Raw genomic sequence first — 24,023 nt, 5'->3', positions numbered from 1 at the left:
TGTTTCGGATAACATGATACATGATTTTAGTTTTTTTTGTCTAGTCTCACTTGAATATAGGTCAATATTAAAAAATAGTCTCCCGATGAGTCTCCTTTGGTGAGGACGATGAAACCCATAGAAATGAGAGGCTTGGAGAGTGAGTGTGTATACGTCACCTCTACCTATATACTGAGATGTGGGGTACATGTTTTTTCTATTAGTCACCTATTAACTAATTTTCAGGGGGTGAATTATGGGTACAGTTTTACATTTGGAATTAATAAAGCTTAGTTTTATCCTTTTGTCAGCAAACATGAGGAATGACAAGAGACAACCCATTTAAGAAGATTCAATTTTGGTTAAAACTATTCCAACACTATGAACATAAAAAAGACTTCTCCCCTATGTGACGTCTCTGATGTTTATTCACAGTTGATTTCCAAGTAAAATATTTCCCACATGAAGAAAATAAAAATGGCTTCTCCTCTGTGTGAGGTATCTGATGTCTAACAAGAAAACATTTCTCACATTCTGAACAGGAAAAAGGCTTCTCCCCTGTGTGCGTTCTTTGATGGCGATCAAGATCTATTTTCCATTTAAAACATTTCCCACATTCTGAACATCAAACAGGCTTCTCTCCTGTGTGAGTTCTTTGGTGCTTAACAAAATTCCCTTTATGGTTAAAACATTTCCCACATTCTGAACATGAAAAAGGCTTCTCTCCTGTGTGAGTTCTTTGGTGTTCATCAAGATTCCCTTTCTGGTTAAAACATTTCCCACAATCTGAACATGAAAAAGGCTTCTCTCCTGTGTGAGTTCTTTGATGACTAACAAGATGACATTTCTGGTTAAAAGTTTTCCCACATTCTGAACATGAAAAAGGTTTCTCCCCTGTGTGAGTTCTTTGGTGATTAACCAATTGTGAATTCCAGTTAAAACATTTTCCACATTCTGAACAGGAAAAAGGCTTCTCCCCTGCGTGAGTTCTCTGGTGACTAATAAGATGACATTTCTGGTTAAAAGTTTTCCCACATTCTGAACATGAAAAAGGTTTCTCCCCTGTATGAGTTCTTTGGTGATTAACCAAATCTGATTTCCGGTTAAAATATTTCCCACATTCTGAACAGGAAAAAGGCTTCTCCCCTGTATGAGTTCTTTGGTGATTAACCAAATCTGATTTCCGGTTAAAACATTTCCCACATTCTGAACAGGAAAAAAGCTTCTCCCCCATGTGAATGCTCTGATGTCTAACAAGAATCGCTTTCTGGCTAAAAAATTTCCCACATTCAGAACATGAAAAAGGTTTCTCCCCTGTGTGTGTTCTCTGGTGATTAACAAAATGTGATTTATGTGCAAAACATTTCCCACATTCTGAACAGGAAAAAGGCTTCTCCCCTGTGTGAGTTTTATGGTGATTAACCAAATCTGATTTCTGGTTAAAACATTTCCCACATTCTGCACAGGAAAAAGGCTTCTCCCCTGTGTGAGTTCTATGGTGATAAACCAATTGTGATTTCCAGTGAAAACATTTCCCACATTCAGAACATGAAAAAGGTTTCTCCCCGTGAATTCTCTGGTGAGTTACAAAATGAGATTTCTTGTTAAAACATTTCCCACATTCTGAACATGAAAATGACTTCTTTGCTTTAGGAGCAGTTTGTTTTTTATTGCCTCTTTTGTGACTTTGATTTTCCTTAGTAGTTAGTAATGAATCAGAAGATGGGACCTGTTTCATAGGATCAGATGACAGATCTTTGCTGTGAATGGATGATGGTATATCTGGAGTAATGGCATTCACTTCAGTTGTATCTTGTAGGCTCTCAAGATCATCAGATTTAAAAATTGAAGATGTCAGCTGTCCCTCTGACCTCCTGTTATAGTTATCTGCTAAGATAGAAAACACTTATTATTTTTTAATAAAATATCCTTGAGTTTTATATTTTTGAACATTTCTACTTAAACTGTCCATAAAAATGGCAAGCTATGTAAAAAACTTTAATTATTTACCAAGTCAATGACAGTTCACAGTCTAATAGAAAACCTTGTTGGATGAGGCAGTAGTGTGCGGTGTTCAACTGTCCGTTCATTCTGCCTCCCAAATATTGAATAAAAAGAAACCAATCGATGTTATGTAGGCAAAAATAATACCAATTCCCATCTCACAAAAAACAAGTCCCCACACAGGTCCAATAGAAAAACAGATAAGGCAGGTTACAGTTAATCCTATAATTAGGGTTACTATTAGGCTAAAGAATTAGGCTTCTCTCAATTGTCTCCCCAATAATTGGGTCACATCAGTCATGTCAGAGTTTTCTTTTTCCGGAAAAAAATAAATTAATTAAAACGAATAAAATGGCCGGTCAGTATTATAGTGCAGAGGAGGCTTATGCACTTTTATGTTCTGACAGCGAAGAAACTGCAGTGTCAGATGGCGATGTGGATTTTGAGGGCTTTAGTAGCAGCGACAGTGATAGCTCAGAAATGAGCAGTGATTCTGGTCCATCCTCACACACAAGGACCAGTACAACAAGAAGGACAAATAGCGCTTCTGGAGAAATGTCTCCAACTCAGGGAACAATGCCCAGTACTAGCGCTGTCCCTAGTGCTCGTGAATTGGCGCACACCAATGTCCAAGGGGATTTGCCTCTTGATGTAGCATTTCCCAGATGGGAGGCTTCGGATTCGGCTAATCCATTCATCCCTAATTTTAATGCCATTCCTGGTATAAATGTGGAGGAGAAAATTTTGGACCAATTATTTTTTTTAATTTGCTTCTGACAGATAGCTTGCTAGAGCATATTGTCCTACAAATTTATATGTGTCCCAATTCATCAGCCAGAATCCACGATCCTATTATGCTAGGTCACATTTATGGAACCAACTAATATCCTAGAAATGAAAACATTTATAGGACTTACATTCGCTATGGGGCTTGATAAAGAAATGAGCATTCGGTCCTATTGGTCCAACCGCCCTGTTCAAGCCACGCCCTACTTATCTGAGGACATCTGGAAAAATCGTTTGGGAGCTGATAACTCCATTTTTACAAAAAGGCTACAATCTGTATGTTGACTACTACACCAGCATACCCCTATTTAAAAGTCTGGTTGAACATTAGGGGCTTGTGGGACCATTCACAAAAACCGTCAGGGGTTTCCACAATCATTGGTCAGCAAAGAGTTCCGAAAGGGGCAGTCAGGGGCTTTACGTAATGGAGAGCTGCTTGCCCTTAAGTATAATAAAGATATTTTTATCCTGAGCTCGATCCACACAGATGCCACAAGGGCCACTGCAGACCAACAGGGATCCACTACTCCAAAACCTGTGTCTGTCATTGACTACAACAAATATATGGGGTGTGGACCTTGCAGATCAGGTTCTACAGCCATACCAGGTATCAAGAAAATCATAGATCTGGTATAAAAAGTTAGTCATGTATTTGTTTCAGGTGGCCACATATAATTCTTTTGTGTTATACAAAAAAGCCGGAAATGCAGATACTTTCCTTGATTATCAGGAAAAGGTCACTGAAAATCTTGTTTTTGATAATTTTGTCCCCGCCAATCCTTTAGAATGTGAAGATGTCAGAAGACTCACTGAGCGACATTTTATTACACTCATTCCAGTAACTGAAACAAGAAAGAACCCCCAGAGAAGATGTTGTGTATGTTCCTAGAGAGGAATGAGGCATGATCCCCGCTATTATTACCCACAATGCCCATCACTGCCAGCCTTATGCCTCCATGACGGCTTTACAATCTTCCACACAGAACCACGTTTTTGAACTGTTTTGACATTCAAGCATTTGGTTTATTTAGTGACAGACACATTTGAGTAGAGCTGACATAACAATTTCCGGGGGAAGGTGGGGGGAGGTCTCCAGAGACACAAGCTGGCCACAATATGCTATTGTGAGGCTTAGAAAAAAAACTACATCCAGCAAAATGACACCGGCGGCGCCTGCATAGTAGCATCTATAAGTAAGAGACAGAGGCTACTGCGCAGGCGCCGCTGGTGACATTTTGCTGGATGTAATTTTTTTTCTAAGCCTCACAATAGCCACAATATTATAGGCATTATCAACAATAATATCAATGCTATTATATGCATCATGTAATAATGGGGGCAGGTCAGTGAGGGGTCAGCGACCTGTCATAAGCTAATACAGATGAATATGTAATCAGAGCACCACATAAAGCCCCGCCCACAGCCCCACCCACAGCCCCGCCCCAGAGCACGAGAATCTCATTAACTGAAAACTACAAATACAGATTACACAACAGTAAACCAGAGTTGCCCTCATTTATGGTGGATCATTGGAGCTACTATGGATCCTGAGCAGAAGATTAGAGAAAATAATATTGCTCCCCATTTCAGGAGAGATTGTGCAGTAATCTGAATTCCTTAGGATCAGAAACAATGTAATTTATGATGTGGAGTGAATCCATGACACCAGGGCTGGAGCCAACACATCTCCTGCAGGCGGGAATAAATGTATATTACAGCCATCAGCCACGCACAGCTTAGAGATCTATCAGGGCACAGGTGGAATGTTTGTCCTGGAGATTATCACAATTCTCCTTGAAGTTAGTTGGTTTTAATACAAATGGAAAAGTCAGGATAAAGGGAAACTCTGCTGTTATTGGACAGAAATTCACACTTGGCCTCACTGCACATTTACTGTTGTCGCTCATAAAAGGGAAGTTTGGCCAGAAAGACTGGACCTGGTCTTGTAGGGACCAAGAGACATTCAGCAGCACAGAAGGGAAAGAAGATTCATCCGATAAGATCTCAGGGATCTAGGAAGCCAACAGCATCATTACCCTCCGCTTTCTCTTACAGGCCCAGCATAAGATTTTTCTACAAGTGATTTTCTATCTTGTCAGCACATTCTACGTACGCTGTCATTTGGCTTTATAGTTACAGATCTGGGCAGGTAACGGTCAGCGTCTCCTAATGTGAAGGAGAGAATGGCTAATGAAATCAATTATTAACCCTTATACAAGTCAGTTCACATATGGTGTACCAAGATGGCGTCTGTGTCTTCAGGCAACACCCTGGAAGGAATCCTTGGAATGCAGAAGCTGAGATACTGGATACCATATATGGAAGTGAAGGTGAAATGGACCTATCATAGACTGACACTGGCTACTCAGAAGATTGTGTGACACCCATTTCCTGTCTCTGTCTTGAGAATAAACTTCAGTTGTGTGCAAGCCTTTACTGAGAAAGGAGTAGACATCTAACTCTGTGTTCGGTGTGACTCTTTAAGCGTGCACTCGGCCTATATTGGGTCAGGTACAAGCAATCATATAGATCTCGCTTTAAGGGATCACCCTCACACTAATACCAGGGGGAAGGTGGATCCTCCAGGTTGTAAGTTTTATAGAAAAGGGCTTTCAATGCCCAAAGTCATTTGAACAGTTTTGGGTGGAGGAGAATGTTGTGGTCTAGAGGAAAAATGGTGATCATGGTAATACGGCCGGACTACACCACCGATAAAGCAGCCACAGCCGGTGACTGAGAGGAATCTGTGACTTCTCTGCATTCAGTGGTCACTACTCACCTGGGTAGTCATATGTGGGAATGTCCTCTTTACACCACTCATCATCTCTCACATATGTCTCTGTAGTATTAATATGGGTCAGATCTTCACCCTGAAACAAATATTGTAAAAGTCACAGACAGATGGAGAAGTCCCATCTATGATCAGCTCTAATCCTGCCATCTCCACCGCTCTCATTACACAAGTATAAAACATATAATACTGGTGGATAAAACAAGACTGAGCACAAGACCTTCACAGCCGTCTACACATCATAGGGGAGATCTCCTGACACCTTCTCTCCATCTACCTGATGATCCTGAGGAACACTGGGATCTTCTTGGTTACAGTCCTGTGGAAGAAGAGGACGGGGACATCTCTCTGGTGTTGTCCTCTTACTGGATAGATCTGGAGGAAACACATACAGGGACTGAATTCATTCTCTACATACAGATAATTATAGGCCGTGTGTATTTAGTCCTGTCTATTACCTGGTGATGTGAGGGGCTGGGGAACCTCCATTGTGACGTTCTTGTACAGATCTCTGTGTCCTTCTAAATACTCCCACTCCTCCATGGAGAAATAGACAGCGACATCCTGACACCTTATAGGAACCTGACACATACAATGATACCGTCATCCCCCCGATCCCTTCATAGTGTTACTGTATAATGTCCCAGCATTCCCAGCAGTGTCACCTCTCCAGTCAGCAGCTCAATCATCTTGTAGATGATTTCTAGGATCTTCTGGTCATTGATGTCCTCATGGATCAGGGGGTGAGGTGGAGGCCCCGTGATTGGGCTCAGGGGTCTTCCCCATCCCTCAGACACAGGGTCCTGACAGCGATCACTAGAGGTCTTCTTCACCACTGTGTAATCCTGGTAATGGAGAGACATATTAATAAATCTCACTACAGACATTTCCAGAGTCCTCACCTCTCAAGGTTCTGTCCATCTGTTATTCCCATAGATAAGAATGATGTAATATGCCGTCATCAGAATCTCTCACCTCTCCAGTGAGACGGAAGAGGATCTCTAGGGTGAGGTGTAACATCCTCTCCGCCATCTTGTCTCTGTCCATATCCATCCTTGATGGGTAAATCAGGAAAATTCTCTTATGTAGAAGATCTTCACTGAGAGGATCCGATATTGTAGAGACCTGAATGAGAAGAAGATGATCCAATGTAACATCATAATAATCCTGTGTAATAATACAATTACTGGAGACAATAAGGGAAACATATGAGGAGATTTATTATCTTACAGGGTTTAGTTTTCTTCCCTGACATCTACTAATAAAACCTATATATTTAGGCCACAGACAACAAGCAGTTTCCTCCTTGGAGTCGGCAGCTGAACACGTTCCTCATAGACTCATCTTCCATAACGCTAATTCTCGTCTCATTACCGACACTGGAATCGGCATTAGCAATACTGCAGGAGAGATTCATTACACGCGACATGAGAAATAACTCCTTCATGATGAGGACGACATCTTCATCTTCTACTGCGGCTCTAGAGACAGATTTGGCCAGAGTCGGTCACTGACTCCATCCCCACCGGCCGTCTATATGAAGGTTTCCCGTCTTCCCCGCACTGGAATCTTCTCTCCCGTTAGATCTCAGCTCTGAGTCACACACAGAAGTTTGAGGCTTTTAGAAAAGATTTTTTGCTTCCACAAACACAACGGACAGAAATGATCTGATCCCAAAGTCTCCATGTACAGTGATTTATGCGGTTTATTTCTGGCCTTAGGCTTTCCTATATTACAAGAAAAACTCCAGAAAAAGCCGAAATTAAAATGTTTCTAAAGAAAATTGGCTCCAACAATTCTTGTAAGAAGAAAAAAATAAGCAAAAAGCAGAATACACATTTTATAATTTTTAACATGTTAAACATTTATTAAAAAGAAATTAATCTTTTTGGTCCCCAGAACATAGATGTACACCGCAGGGACGGCACAGATGAGGCTGCAACAAAAACCCTGACAGCTTAACCACTTGCTGCTGTGAAAAGCAAACATGGCATCTAAGAAGGTGTGACAGAGTTTGGCTGAATGCCCCCCGCTTCCAAGTACTCGATAGTATGGGGCGGCCTAGTTACTCCGATACTTACATGCCTAATAATGGGGTCTGGGCTGCAATGTATGAAGGTCTATTAGGCCGGGCCAGAGGCAGCGCCCAATAAGTTACCTTATAACGCCCCCATACACAGTAGACTAAAGCTCCATGAAAGCACTGATTTCGGGGGGTTTGGCAGACCAAATAATGTATTTGGGGGCCTCCCGACAGATGATGTCAGGGCAGAGAAGGATCCGGCATCCTGAATTTCAGAGGATTATCCGTTTGTTCTTCCTGTAGATAATCCTCCTCTAGAGGAGTCTGGAGGCGACTCTCTCATACAGACCACAGGAAAGCTGGAATATTTGTGTGTATGGGGGAGTCGGGAGAGATCGCCGTCTGCCAAATGACCGATCAGCCAACTCTGATCTCATGTGTATGGGGCCGTTAGTATTACACTGACAGGCAGTGATGATACACGGCACTACAGTAGTACAGGGCATCACCGGAGCCATCAGAGGCTTGTATGTTGTATGATCGCACTGATCAGAGGGGTTTAAAAAAGGTTTAAAGTGGAAAAAATATCACAGTTTCAGCAACAAGAAATATCCATCACTATATGGAAAGCAGAGTCACTGCACAATGTTAGTTACGTCACGTCCATAACTACTTTATTATACTCTATTATCCTGTACACAGTGGAGTAGATAGAAATCACAGATCCAACAGCAACAGCTGGAATTGGACCCTCCAATGTAAAGAAAAAAAAATCTCTCTATCTATATACACTGTTCAAAAAAATAAAGGGAACACTTAAACAACAGAATATAACTCCAAGTAAATCAAACTTCTGTGAAATCAAACTGTCCACTTAGGAAGCAACACTGACTGACAATCAATTTCACATGCTGTTGTGCAAATGGAACAGACATCAGATGGAAATTATTGGCAATTATCAAGACACCCTCAATAAAGGAGTGGTTCTGCAGGTGGGGACCACAGACCACATCTCAGTACCAATGCTTTCTGGATGATGTTTTGGTCACTTTTGAATGTTGGTTTTGCTTTCATACTCGTGGTAACATGAGACGGACTCTACAACCCACACAAGTGGCTCAGGTAGTGCAGCTCATCCAGGATGGCACATCAATGCGAGCTGTGGCAAGGTTTGCTGTGTCTGTCAGCGTAGTGTCCAGAGGCTGGAGGCGCTACCAGGAGACAGGCCAGTACACTAGGAGATGTGGAGGTGGTCGTATGAGGGCAACAACCCAGCAGCAGGACTGCTACGTCCACCTTTGTGCAAGGAGGAACAGGAGGAGCACTGCCAGAGCCCTGCAAAATGATCTTCAGCAGGCCACAAATGTTCATGTGTCTGCACAAATGGTTAGAAACTGACTCCATGAGGAGGGTCTGAGGGCCCGATGTCCACAGATGGGGGTTGTGCTCACAGCCCAACACCGTACAGGACGCTTGGCATTTGCCACAGAACACCAGGATTGGCAAATTCGCCACTGGCGCCCTGTGCTCTTCACAGATGGAAGCAGGTTCACACTGAGCACATGTGACAGCCGTGACAGAGTCTGGAGACGCCGTGGAGAGCGATCTGCTGCCTGCAGCATCCTTCAGCATGACCGGTTTGGCAGTGGTCAGTAATGGTGTGGGGTGGCATTTCTTTGGAGGCCACACGATGTTGGGCTGTGAGCACAACCCCCATGGAGACACAATTGTGCCTTTACCTGGAGATAAATTCCCAGTGGGGGCAATTTCCAAAATGCAATAACTTAAGTGGGGAATTCAGCTCTTTTCACACTTAAGGGATCTGTATATGGAGTCTACAAACTACAGTGGGGAAATAAGGATTTGTTACGCTGCTAATTTTGGGGCTAAAGTCACATTTTTGTGAGGAAATAAAGTACAATTGTCATTTTTTCCTTCCACATTGCTTAAATTCCTCTCACACTATCCGAATTCAGATATTGTCCTGTCAGAAAGGAGAATACAGGGAGCGAAAGGGTTAATAGGACTCACAGGAGGAACCGGCCCAGAAAGCAGAAGATCCAGGAGTGTCTGCCTCATATATGACTGCTCTGTGTGCACAGGACCTGTGATGAGGTCACAGGAGGGGAGGAGTCAGGGGTCACATGATCCAGGGCCTCAGTGTCTGCCACATATATGACTGCTCTGTGCACAGGACCTGTGATGAGGTCACAGGAGGGGAGGAGTCATGGGTCACATGATCAGGGGCCTCAGTGTGTGCAGGACTCAGTGTGCTGGAGCGCTCCCGATAATCAGCTGCGTGTGTCGCGCTGTGTGATAGTCACAGCACCTGCATGGAGGGCGACACATGCAGCTGATTATCGGGAGCGCTCCAGGGATCCGGGGTCCCGATGCAGCTATTCAGTAAGTGATATTAGCCAATAACAACTTCTCCGACGATATTCGCTCATCTCTAGTAATAACAGCTCAAAGAAATTCACCGAACTTTTCATTAAGTTTAATAGCGAGACCCTATTAAATATTGAGCACCAGCGGGATGAAGCATTGACAGCGGCATGTAAAAGTGTGGGCGCCCCGGGTCAAAATGACCGTTATTGTGAGATGAAGATGAAATGATCTCTGAAAGGCCGAACCTCTAAGATCACACATGGCCTTTGTATTTTAGGCAAAAATAACAATAAAAAAAAAATATATATATATATAGACTTTTTTACAATTTCATTACTGCAAAAAGGAAAAAGGGGCGATGCAAAACTATGGGCACCTTTAGAGATTTGTGTACTGAGATAATTTTGATCAAGATTTCACACCTTAGTTAGCTTGTTAGGGTTATGGTGAGATCACATGGTGACCAGGAGCTACAGTCTGAGGAAAGGGCTAAAAAGCCTTCACTAGACCCCTGTACAGCTGTATAATGAGGCCCAGGCTTTATAGAGAAGGGACAGGAGTGAGGGCCTGTTCCCAGGAGCTACAGTCTGAGGAAAGGGCTAAAAAGCCTTCACTAGACCCCTGTACAGCTGTATAATGAGGCCCAGGCTTTATAGTGAAGGGACAGGAGTGAGGACCTGTTCCCAGGAGCTACAGTCTGAGGAAAGGGCTAAAAAGCCTTCACTAGACCCCTGTACAGCTGTATAATGAGGCCCAGGCTTTATAGTGAAGGGACAGGAGTGAGGGCCTGTTCCCAGGAGCTACAGTCTGAGGAAAGGGCTAAAAAGCCTTCACTAGACCCATGTACAGCTGTATAATGAGGCCCAGGCTTTATAGTGAAGGGACTGGAGTGAGGGACTGTTCCCAGGAGCTACAGACTGAGGAAAGAGCTAAAAAGCCCTCACTAGACCCCTGTACAGCTGTATAATGAGGCCCAGGCTTTATAGTGAAGGGACAGGAGTGGAAGGGCCTGTTCCCAGGAGCTACAGACTGAGGAAAGAGCTAAAAAGCCTTCACTAGACCCCTGTACAGCTATATAATGAAGCCCAGGCTTTATAGTCAAGGGACAGGAGTGAGGGCCTGTGCCCAGGAGCTACAGTCTGAGGAAAGGGATAAAAAGCCTTCACTAGACCCCTGTACAGCTGTATAATGAGGCCCAGGCTATATAGTGAAGGGACAGGAGTGAGGGCCTGTGCCCAGGAGCTACAGTCTGAGGAAAGGGCTAAAAAGCCTTCACTTGACCCCTGTACAGCTGTATAATGAGGCCCAGGCTTTATAGCGAAGGGACAGGAGTGAGGGCCTGTGCCCAGGAGCTACAGACTGAGGAAAGGGATAAAAAGCCTTCACTAGACCCCTGTACAGCTGTATAATGAGGCCCAGGCTTTATAGTGAAGGGACAGGAGTGAGGGCCTGTGCCCAGGAGCTACAGACTGAGGAAATGGCTAAAAAGCCTTCACTAGACCCCTGTACAGCTGTATAATGAGGCCCAGGCTTTATAGTGAAGGGACAGGAGTGAGGGCCTGTGCCCAGGAGCTACAGTCTGAGTAAAGGGCTAAAAAGCCTTCACTAGACCCCTGTACAGCTGTATAATGAGGCCCAGGCTTTATAGTGAAGGGACAGGAGTGAGGGCCTGTGCCCAGGAGCTACAGTCTGAGGAAAGAGCTAAAAAGCCTTCACTAGACCCCTGTACAGCTGTATAATGAGGCCCAGGGTTTATAGTGAAGGGACAGGAGTGAGGGCCTGATCCCAGGATCTACAGTCTGAGGAAAGGGCTAAAAAGCCTTCACTAGACCCCTGTACAGCTGTATAATGAGGCCCAGGCTTTATAGTGAAGGGACAGGAGTGGAAGGGCCTGTTCCCAGGAGCTACAGTCTGAGGAAAGGGCTAAAAAGCCTTCACTAGACCCCTGTACAGCTGTATAATGAGGCCCAGGCTTTATAGTGAAGGGACAGGAGTGAGGACCTGTTCCCAGGAGCTACAGACTGAGGAAAGAGCTAAAAAGCCCTCACTAGACCACTGTACAGCTGTATAATGAGGCCCAGGCTTTATAGTGAAGGGACAGGAGTGAGGGCCTGTGCCCAGGAGCTACAGTCTGAGTAAAGGGCTAAAAAGCCTTCACTAGACCCCTGTACAGCTGTATAATGAGGCCCAGGCTTTATAGTGAAGGGACAGGAGTGAGGGCCTGTTCCCAGGAGCTACAGACTGAGGAAAGAGCTAAAAAGCCCTCACTAGACCCCTGTACAGCTGTATAATGAGGCCCAGGCTTTATAGTGAAGGGACAGGAGTGAGGGCCTGTGCCCTGGAGCTACAGTCTGAGTAAAGGGCTAAAAAGCCTTCACTAGACCCCTGTACAGCTGTATAATGAGGCCCAGGCTTTATAGTGAAGGGACAGGAGTGAGGGCCTGTGCCCAGGAGCTACAGTCTGAGGAAAGGGCTAAAAAGCCTTCACTAGACCCCTGTACAGCTGTATAATGAGGCCCAGGCATTATAGTGAGGGGATAGGAGTGAGGGCCTGTGCCCAGGAGCTACAGACTGAGGAAAGGGCTAAAAAGCCTTCACCAGACCCCTGCACAGCTGTATAATGAGGCCCAGGCTTTATAGTGCAGGCACAGGAGTGAGGGCCTGTTCCCTGGAGCTACAGTCTGAGGAAAGGGTTAAAAAGCCTTCACTAGACCCCTGTACAGCTGTATAATGAGGCCCAGGCTTTATAGTGAAGGGACAGGAGTGAGGGCCTGATCCCAGGAGCTACAGACCGAGGAAAGGGCTAAAAAGCCTTCACTAGACCCCTGTACAGCTGTATAATGAGGCCCAGGCTTTATAGTGAAGGGACAGGAGTGAGGGCCTGTTCCCAGGAGCTAGTCTGAGGAAAGGGCAAAAAAGCCTTCACTAGACCCCTGTACAGCTGTATAATGAGGCCCAGGCTTTATAGTGAAGGGACAGGAGTGAGGGTCTGTTTCCAGGAGCTAGTCTGAGGAAAGGGCTAAAAAGCCTTCACTAGACCCCTGTACAGTTGTATAATGAGGCCCAGGCTTTATAGTGAAGGGACAGGAGTGAGGGCCTTTTCCCAGGAGCTACAGTCTGAGTAAAGGGCTAAAAAGCCTTCACTAGACCCCTGTACAGCTGTATAATGAGGCCCAGGCTTTATAGTGAAGGGACAGGAGTGAGGGCCTGTTCCCAGGAGCTAGTCTGAGGAAAGGGCTAAAAAGCCTTCACTAGACCCCTGTACAGCTGTATAATGAGGCCCAGGCTTTATATTGAAGGGACAGGAGTGAGGGCCTGTTCCCAGGAGCTAGTCTGAGGAAAGGGCAAAAAAGCCTTCACTAGACCCCTGTACAGCTGTATAATGAGGCTCAGGCTTTATAGTGAAGGGACAGGAGTGAGGGCCTGTTCCCAGGAGCTAGTCTGAGGAAAGGGCAAAAAAGTCTTCACTAGACCCCTGTACAGCTGTATAATGAGGCCCAGGCTTTATAGTGAAGGGACAGGAGTGAGGGTCTGTTTCCAGGAGCTACAGTCTGAGGAAAGGGCAAAAAAGCCTTCACTAGACCCCTGTACAGCTGTATAATGAGGCCCAGGCTTTATAGTGAAGGGACAGGAGTGAGGGTCTGTTCCCAGGAGCTAGTCTGAGGAAAGGGCTAAAAAGCCTTCACTAGACCCCTGTACAGCTGTATAATGAGGCCCAGGCTTTATAGTGAAGGGACAGGAGTGAGGGCCTGTTCCCAGGAGCTAGTCTGAGGAAAGGGCTAAAAAGCCTTCACTAGACCCCTGTACAGCTGTATAATGAGGCCCAGGCTTTATAGTGAAGGGACAGGAGTGAGGGCCTGTTCCCAGGAGCTAGTCTGAGGAAAGGGCAAAAAAGCCTTCACTAGACCCCTGTACAGCTGTATAATGAGGCCCAGGCTTTATAGTGAAGGGACAGGAGGGAGAAAAGTGGGGAAAGGATTCAGAAGAGCCGGACTGCCCATCACTAACCTGCAGAGCCGCACTCCACATATATGGCTGCTCTGTGCACAGGACCTGTGATGAGGTCACAGGAGGGGAGGAGTCAGGGGTCACATGATCTCCGGAGTGAAGACGCTCCATGGAGCCTTCTCCTCAGTGACATTCCCGCCATTATTCGCCCCTCACTACTGGCACAATTACCCCGCCCCTCCTTTTCTACACAGTGTTATGTGTGGAATGTAACGTGTGATTTCTCTGGAGGGAAATAGACCCCACACAGGAGGGAATTCTCACCAGTTACCGGCTGTCTACTATATGGCTGCATATGATTGTGCTATCGACTCCACACCAGGAGCTAAAATGCCCAAATCTCTAATGTAACCGCTAGAGTTGAGCGACTTTTGGTTTTTTAGGGTCGCGTTTCGTTTCGTGAAACCCGACTTTTCCAAAAGTCGGGTCGAGCAAGATCGTCCGATTATAGGGAAAAGTCGGGGTCATCCCGAAACACGAAACCCAATGTAAGTCAATGGGGAATAAAAGTCGGCAGTGAGAGGAGGACAGGAAACACACCTACAGTGCCCATTTGAATGCCAAAAGCATCAATTCTTCTTACTTAAGCTTGTCAAGCTTAATTAACTTCATAATACAAGTTACGCACTGAAAAATGGGGGTTATTTGGCTAAAGTTGTGGGGGGGGGGGCTGGCTGCAGGTTTTCATGTGCCCTGGGCGAAAGAGCGCCCCTTTAACACATACCACAACTCATCATGCTCCGATACGGCAGAGAAATAGCGGTATAGTACAATGAAAAATACTTCACTTTTTACATCTCATGACGAGGCCCATCTATTTCTCCATACAGAATCATTGGTCCCATATAATGTTTGAAACAGTATATGATGAGCTCCACATAATGCTACAGTATATGTTGGTCCCCATGGATGAAGCTCCACTGTCTTATGCGCCCAAATAATGCTCCAAACATAATGGGCCCCATTTCTAATGCTCTAGTGTATAATGGGCCCTGTAAATGCTGCTCCAGTGTCTGATGTCCACCTTTGGAATGTTCCAGTGTATGGTGGGCCCCATCTATCATTCTCCAGAGTATAGTGCTCCCCAAAAATTGCTGTCCCAACATTGAAAACAATCAAATAAGTCTCCTCGCTAGGGCATCCCTGTACTAGTCTGGACTCCTCGTCGTCCCCATCTTCCATGTCACTGCACAGCATTTCAACCTTGCAAGTGCTGTGATCCTGATCAAGCAGGGGGGCCCACTCGTTGGCGACGGCACTGGCACAGGGCCCCTGATAGTACGGTGGTGTGTCTGATGGCGGGTGGGCCGAACCTGCACTTTCATCTGCAGCTTCCTCTTTGTCACCGTGTAAGATGGAACTGTATATAGGAAGGGTAACCTGAGTTTCATCAGGGTCAGATTCAGGCCGGGTAGCGTGCGAGGGGAATGTAGTGGTCTGGGTCAACATACCAGCAGATTCATCGAGCAGTGGCTGGGCATCAGTGCACTTGTGTCGCCCCCAGGAGTACGGTCGCCACAGTGGCATTACCTTCTTCCTAGGGAGTGTGATGTCATGCTTGGGAGCAACGAACGATCTCTCTAGCAGGTTAACTGATTGGGCGGCGTTATTCCCACGAGTCATGACCCTCCAAACAGCGTTCATGAAGGCAAAGTGTTTGTTTTACGTGGGCAGTATGGTTGCAAAGCTGAACCTTAAAGGAATGTCCAGAAGGGCACCACCAGGAGTGGAGCCTACGGTTAAATTCGACTCCACCTGGGAAACCTCAACCATGCCAGCTACAGAACAGATGCACACATTGCAAGCTTAATTCCGTTAACGAACGAGACTCCGTCATGCCCCGCGGTCCGAGTCCGGTTTACTAGAGGGACACGTGAGGCTCTGGAACATGAGATTGGCCAATAACTGGTGTGTCATGCCCTTACATGTCCGTGGCTGCATGTGCGCTACACTGAAAAGGCCTGCGTTTGTCGCTTACAGGTGCAGATAACCCGCTGAACAACGTTAGTGATGGGGATCACTGATTACAATTATTACACTTTTTAGAGGTACACAATGGACGCTCCATGGGACTAAGGGCAATGGTTCTGGAAGAAGTGCCTACTAACATTAGAGGGGGTGATGTGGGCCTGAGACTGCTCAGATGTGAATCCAAATGGATACACGATCTGGGCAGTCTCTCTCCAAGGGGTCTTAATGCAGAATTACTCTTTACAGGGTTTTATAAACAACTATAAATGACTGTGACTTTGTTGTGCTCCCTCTGGGTTTTTACTCTATGGCTCTTTTGTACCTCGGCTATTTATAGCTTTTCTATGTTTCATTTTTTATTCCAATAGATCTTAGTCTCCTCCTCCTTTATGGCTCAACTGGACATGGACATCTTCATTGCCCAGTATCCAACCTTTGTGCTTACAGATTGAGAACTGGTCACTACAATCAAATTCGCTTTAGATCTTTGATGGACCTATCTGCTTTCTATAATGTTTGCCGGTTTTTGCGCTTCTTCATGGGGGACAGTCATTTATTATATCAGTATACACCGTTTTTGAATTATTCCCTCTTCTTGATTTTCAGCGTATGTGTACATTTATTGTTGTATTATTTGTTTGTAATAAGCTACAGGGATAAAATTTGAATAAAATTTAAGGAGCATAAATTTATAATTTATATTCTTTCGTCATTTCAACCTTGCAGATGAATTGTATTCGATCTGCTTAAAAAACCATGGTTTTTTAATTTAATAAAATAAAAAAAGAAATGGGCCTGTCAGTCTGTCAAATTCATATGAGATTTGGTTTTTTCAATTTGGCAAGTGACGAGACCATGAAGTTGTCTACTACTCTGTATATTTCAGGCTAGTTGCTCTATTTTCACTGTAGGGTACACATGTGTTTTCATCATGATATAGCTTGCTGTTATTTCAATCCCCCTCTTTGCCCCCTCCCCCTTCCCTCCTCTCCCTCTCTGTATGGCATTTTGCCACATACTTTCGCCACTATATCAATTAGTACCTGAACGGAACTGTGTCCTATGGCTAAAAGCCCCCTTAGCGCATTCATCCTAATACTGGGATTCCTATATTGTCTTTACTGAAGAGTAACTTTGTTTTCATACTTTCACGGCTTCCGGTTTCTGATAGGATGTGGGGGACGGTTTTTTGACCTTTACCCTCACATCAGTGTCTTTTTGATCTGGGCATGCGCCTTGGAGCTCGCCAGACGCCATCTTGGTGTACCTTGTACGCTTCATCTTGGCCTATTACGGCTGCGCAACACCGGATATTCTACTTCCGGTGTGGTCCTGGAAGTTGCGCCATTTCGGGCATGCGCAATAGAGTTCTCTCGGCGCCATCTTGGTACACCATTATGATTACTTCATTCCGGTCTACTGCGGCTGTGTAAAACCGGACACTTCCTTTCCGGTTTGCGATCACTGCATTGTGTCTTGGCCCACCCTTGAGCCTACGGTCTCACACCTGTTCCCTGGCTGTAAGTTGATGTTATGGGTACTTATATACCATCCGCTCACAACATGACACTGCTCCTGATGAAGCCAGTTGTTCTGGCGTAACGCGTCGGGCGTTTCCTCTGCCCCTGCCTCACCACTCCTCACTCCTACCTTCACTGGTTACTGGACCAGGGTTTTACCTGCCAGCATTATTTTGCTCTTAACAGGTTGTATAGAGGGGGCCATTTGCAATTGGGACCCTTGATTATTGGCCTGTTTATACTGCAACAGCAGCATTATACCTTATCAACCCCCATGTTTTCATTTGTGAATGATCATTTTTTATTTGTCAGGGGTTTTGTGCTACTTTGAGCAGTTTGTTTGCTCTAACATTTTGTTAGACTTACCAGGTAGTTTGCATCCATTAACATATTAGGTGGAAGGTGGAGTGCATGGTTTTTTCATTACTTGTTGATTAGACTATATATACCTACACTAGGCGTATTGTTAGCATATTTGTAATAAATAGTATTATGAGGGTTTGTGCAGGGGTTATTATGTATAATGAACGCGATTGTGCGGTTTTAATTGTTTTTATATTTGCACTGCATGTCGTTTGTTTTGGATGATTAATAAAAAGTTTATTATCTTGTATCACATTATACTTTACTGGTGATCCCTCCTATTTACATGCTTCTTTTCTGGTTTATGATGTTGGTCTTTAGCATGTAATTGGTGATCCCTTACAGTGGTGCCCTCCACAATTTTTTGTGATTACAATTATTACCCGCGAACAATGATTTCCCAGTAAGTGCAGGTCAACTGCAGTTCCGGAATTAGGCCTAACCGTCATTCCTGAAAAAATGAAAAACTTACGTGTGCAAACCACAGGTGCTGTAGCTTGCTTAACAGCTCGCCAGCCGTTCTCACGCCCAGTATGGATTACACGTGATTGCACAAAGGTTTGAAAGGGTACCGTATCCCCAGATAACATGTATGGATAGCGTACACATTCAAAATATATGTCTCAGGAGGCAGGCTCAGACGGTGTTAGGCCCAGTATGGATTGCACGTGATTGCACAAAGGTTAGAAAGGGTACCGTATCCCCGGATAACATGTATGGATAGCGTACACATTCAAAATATATGTCTCAGGAGGCAGGCTCAGACGGTGTTAGGCCCAGTATGGATTGCACGTGATTGCACAAAGGTTAGAAAGGGTACCGTATCCCCGGATAACATGTATGGATAGCGTACACATTCAAAATATATGTCTCAGGAGGCAGGCTCAGACGGTGTTAGGCCCAGTATGGATTGCACGTGATTGCACAAAGGTTAGAAAGGGTACCGTATCCCCGGATAACATGTATGGATAGCGTACACATTCAAAAATATATGTCTCAGGAGGCAGGCTCAGACGGTGTCAGGCACAGTATGGATTTGACGGCCCAGATTACACAGCGGAGGAGCAGGGAGAGGTAAAGATTGCAAATGCTGGGGCCCTGCCCAAGCAAGGGGGGCCCACTCGTGGGTGTCGGTACTGGCACTGGGCCCCTCATAGTACAGGAATAGGAGGAGGACCAAAGCAAGCCATTTTTCTGGCAACCTATGTGTCATCAAGGGAAGGTGGGACAAAATCTTTGGAAACCCATGCATGGTTCATTTTAATGAAGGTTAGATCATCCACATTTTGGGTTGACAGACGGGTCCTTTTTTCTGTCAGGATTGATCCAGCTGCACTGAAGACTCTTTCCGATAGCACACTTGCAGCTGGGCAAGCGAGCTCCTGTAAGGCATATTGTGCCAATTCAGGCCAGGTGTCCAGTTTAGCAGCCCAATAGTCAAAGGGGAATGACCTGTGTGGGAGAACATCGATATGGGAGGAAAAGTAGTTTGTAACCATTGTTGACAACTGCTGTCTCCTGTCACTTTCCATCGATGCAGTATTACCAGTTGTGTGAGCGGTATTTGAAAAATCAGTCCACAACATTGTCATGAAACCCCTGTCTCCAATGCCACTTCTGCTGTGTGCACCACGAACACCTCTGCCAAGCTGCCCCCGGCCCGTACGGCTCGTGTGAGAACCATCACCGCTGCTGTGTGCTGGGAATGCCTCAAGCAACCGATTTACCAGAGTTGCTTGTTTATTAGCCAATATTAGGTCAAGGTTCTCCTGTGGCATGATGTTTTGTAATTTGCCTTTATAGCATGGATCCAGGATGCTGGCCAACCAGTAGTCGTCATCGTTCATCATTTTGGCAATGCAGGGGTCCCTTTTTAGGATCCGCAAGGCATAATCTGACATGTGGGCCAATGTTCCCGGTGTCAATGATGCACTGCGAGTGCTGGTTGGAGGAGCACTTTCTGGCAAATCCACATCCCTCCAGTCACGCACAAACCCTGTACCAGACCTTGCCACGCCAACATTTTCACTTGCCCCACGAGATGCATCCTCCTCCCCTAAGTAATCATCCCCATCATCATCCTCCTCCTCCTCTTCTTCCTCCACCTCGTCCAGGAGAGGTCCCTGAGCAGACAATGGCTGAATGTCATCAAGGATTCCCTCCTCCTCTTCCTCCTCATCAACAATGGCTGCAGACGCCTGCTCCTTAAGGTGCGTCAAAGTTTGCATGAGCAGACGCATAAGTGGGATGCTCATGCTTAGGATGGCGTCGTCTGCGCTTACCAGCCGTGTGCATTCCTCAAAACACTGAAGGACTTTACAGAGGTCTTTCAGCTTCGACCACTGCACACCTGTCAACTCCATGTCTGCTCTCAAAGTGCCTGGCCGTGTATCCTCCCACAAATGCATTATGGCCTGCCTCTGCTCGCACAGCCGCTCCACCATGTGCAGGGTGGAGTTCCACCTTGTTGCAATGTCGATAATGAGGCAGTGGTTGGGAAGGTGGAGCAATCGCTGCAGCTTCTGCATACGAACGGAGTGTACAGGCGACCGGCGGATGTGCGCGCACAGTCTTCGCACCTTCTGGAGCAGGGCTGTTAACTCCAGATAATTTTTGAGGAAGCACTGCACCACCAGGTTCAAGGTGTGAGCCAAGCAAGGTATGTGGCTGAGTTTTGAAAGGGCTATGGCTGCCACAAAATTACGGCCGTTATCACTAACTACCTTGCCTGCCTCAGGATGTACACTGCCCAGCCATGACTCAGTTTGTCGCTTCAAGTACTCGGCCAGCACCTCGGCGGTATGTCTGTCGCCCAAACACATCATCTGCAACACAGCCTGCTGACGCTTTCCACTAGCTGCTCGATAGGGGGACACATCGTGTGCAACAGTGTCAGCTGCAGATGGAGTGCTCGTACGACTGCGCTCTGTGGACGAGCTTTCGCTTCTGGAGGAGGAGGAGGAGGGTGGAACGCCTACAGCCAACTGTTTCCTATACTGTGGGCTAGGCAGCACTGTCCCACCACCACTGTCCCCTGTGGACCCTGCATCCACCACATTAACCCAGTGCGCAGTGATGGACATGTAACGGCCCTGGCCATGCCGACTGGACCATGCATCAGTTGTGAGGTGCACCTTTCCGCTCACTGACTGCTTGAGTGCATGGACAATGCGGTCTTTCACATGATGGTGGAGGGCTGGGATGGCTTTGCGAGAGAAGGAGTGGCGACTGGGTAGGTCATAGCGTGGTACTGCATAGGCCATGAGTTCGCGGAAAGCTGTGCTTTCCACCAACCGAAAGGGCATCATCTCAAACGAGATTAGTTTGGCAATGTGGGCGTTCAAACCCAGTGTACGCGGATGAGAGACTGAGTACTTTCTTGACCTACTCATAGTGTCTGGGAGGGTGAGCTGGACTTGAGAGCTGCATATGGTGGAAGTAGCGGTGGACAGGGCGGACTGAGAGAGGGTTGATGATGGTGATGGAGTTGGTGTTCTTTCTGATGGCCTAGAATCAGTCTTTCGTTGATATAACAGTGGGATTCCCTGACTGCTGTGGCCTTGCAACGACACCTCAACATTTGCTGCTGTGCTAACCGGTGGGCTTACAGTGGGGGAAACAATGTAGCGTTGATGACTACCTTCGTTGTGATCAGTTGCACATGTGGCACTTGAGGTTTGGTGTTGTGTCCACGCTTGCAAGTGCATGCTGGTTAAATGTCTAAGCATGCAACTGGTATTCAAATTTTTCAGATTTTTCCCTCGGCTAAAGGTCTTTGCGCACTTCTTACAGATAACCTTGGCCTGATCATGAGGATTTTGTTCAAAAAAGTGCCACACTACACTCTTCCTACTTTGGCAGACATTTTGCGGCCTAGCACGCTGTGATCTTTTGACCCTCTGGACAAGCTGTCCAGCAACTCTTTTGATGTTTGGAACCTGTCTTTGGAGTGCTCCGGGCCTGCCAGATAACAGCTGTTGCGATGTCGATGTCTGCTGTGGATGCTCCTCATCTGAGCTATTGGAAGCAGCACCCTCTTCCCCCAATGGATGCCAATCTGGGTCAACAACTGGGTCATCCATCACCTCCTCTTCTATGTCATGTGCACCTTCCTCTGTGTCACCGTGTATGGTGGTATAGTGTGCGGGAAGGGGCACCTGAGTCTCATCAGGGTCAGAATCTGGCTCTGTACACTGCGAGGACAATGTAGTGCTCTGAGTGAATGTACCAGCAGAATCATCCATCAGCGGCTGTGCATCAGTGCACTCCATGTCAGATTCATCTTGGCCTGGGTAATTCACCATTTCACTTGATAATCCAGGCATGGTATGTGAAAACAGCTCCATGGAGTAATCAGTAGTATGGCCTGCGTCATCCTTCAATCTTGGTTGGGGTGAAGGACACAAGGAAAGGTGTGGTTCATGAACATGAGCCTCCAATGACGACTCAGTGCTTTTACTTTTTACAACTGAAGAAGAGGAGGCGATAGAGCTGGAGGCTGAGTCAGCAATGTAAGACAAAACTTTTTCCTGATGCTCTGGCTTTAAAAGCTTTTTGCCAACTCCTAGAAAACTAAGCGTTCGAGGCCTTATGTAGCCAGACGATGACGCAGGCTCAACACCTCCTGCATTCGGTCCTATTTTGCTCTTGCCACTACCATCAGATCCACCACCAACACCATCATTACCAGCTGCCAACCCCCGCCCAATTCCACGGCCTCTTCCACCAGCCTTCCTCATTTTTGGTAGAAATGTAGACAAAATCCAACAAACTATATAGTATGTAAAACAAGGTACAAGGTGTCTATAGGACAGGGGAGATTTTGAATTTCTGCACACACTTTTGGACACTGGACACTTTTGGATTGTGTGAGGCCCACTGATATCTGAGCGCTATGTGACAGGCTTGATGGCACAGCTGTGACCTAAGTGACTAGAGGATAAGTGAGATTTTGAATCTCAGCACACACATTTGGACACTGGACACTTTTGGATTGTGTGAGGCCCAATGAATATCTGAGCGCTATGTGACAGGCTCGATGGCACAGCTGTGACCTAAGTGACTAGAGGATAAGTGAGATTTTGAATCTCTGCACACACTTTTGGACACTGGACACTTTTGGATTGTGTGAGGCCCAATGAATATCTGAGCGCTATGTGACAGGCTTGATGGCACAGCTGTGACCTAAGTGACTAGAGGATAAGTGAGATTTTGAATCTCTGCATACACTTTTGGACACTGGACACTTGTGGATTGTGTGAGGCCCAATGAATATCTGAGCGCTATGTCACAGGCTCGATGGCACAGCTGTGACCTAAGTGACTAGAGGATAAGTGAGATTTTGAATCTCTGCACACACTTTTGGACACTGGACACTTTTGGATTGTGTGAGGCCCAATGAATATCTGAGCGCTATGTGACAGGCTCGATGGCACAGCTGTGACCTAAGTGACTAGAGGATAAGTGAGATTTTGAATCTCTGCACACACTTTTGGACACTGGACACTTTTGGATTGTGTGAGGCCCACTGATATCTGAGCGCTATGTGACAGGCTCGATGGCACAGCTGTGACCTAAGTGACTAGAGGATAAGTGAGATTTTGAATCTCTGCACACACTTTTGGACACTGGACACTTTTGGATTGTGTGAGGCCCACTGATATCTGAGCGCTATGTGACAGGCTTGATGGCACAGCTGTGACCTAAGTGACTAGAGGATAAGTGAGATTTTGAATCTCTGCACACACTTTTGGACACTGGACACTTTTGGATTGTGTGAGGCCCAATGAATATCTGAGCGCTATGTGACAGGCTCGATGGCACAGCTGTGACCTAAGTGACTAGAGGATAAGTGAGATTTTGAATCTCTGCACACACTTTTGGACACTGGACACTTTTGGATTGTGTGAGGCCCACTGATATCTGAGCGCTATGTGACAGGCTCGATTGCACAGCTGTGACCTAAGTGACTAGAGGATAAGGGAGATTGGATTGCTTTTAAAAAAGCAGTTTGCGGAGCAGTGGGTAAACAGCAATGCCAGCCTGTCAGGAAGCCTTAAAAGGCAGCCCAACAACCAACACCACTGATACACCACAATATAGCCTCCCCTTGCACTGCACACACAGTGACTGGTGTGTTGTGCAGGCCAAATTGCTATCAGCAGCAGAAGCAGTTTTTTTTTCTTCTCAG

The 24,023-nt window shown here is 46.0% G+C and overlaps 1 protein-coding gene across 1 annotated transcript; it reads right to left on the bottom strand.

Moving 5' to 3' along the window:
* Window positions 1–389: 389 nt before the first annotated feature.
* On the bottom strand, window positions 390–5,627 carry LOC141075594 (uncharacterized). The gene is made up of 2 exons (XM_073562705.1): window positions 5,549–5,627; window positions 390–1,866 (listed from the first exon to the last, which is right to left on the bottom strand). The coding sequence occupies exon 2, from the start codon at window positions 1,715–1,717 to the stop codon at window positions 605–607; it is 1,113 nt and encodes a 370-aa protein (XP_073418806.1). The 5' UTR covers window positions 1,718–1,866; window positions 5,549–5,627; the 3' UTR covers window positions 390–604.
* Between the last annotated feature and the right edge of the window lie 18,396 nt (window positions 5,628–24,023).

Source organism: Dendrobates tinctorius, unplaced genomic scaffold (assembly GCF_039654945.1).
Source record: "Dendrobates tinctorius isolate UK_male_01 unplaced genomic scaffold, ASM3965494v1 ptg000366l, whole genome shotgun sequence".
Lineage (NCBI taxonomy): Eukaryota > Metazoa > Chordata > Amphibia > Anura > Dendrobatidae > Dendrobates > Dendrobates tinctorius.
Note: the sequence above shows the minus strand (reverse complement) of the source record. Positions and strands in the feature narration are given on the sequence as shown.

Bases quoted from the DNA above. Each gene is read 5' to 3' on its own strand.
- LOC141075594 (XM_073562705.1), bottom strand. From the start codon at position 1,717: ATGAAACAGGTCCCATCTTCTGATTCATTACTAACTACTAAGGAAAAT.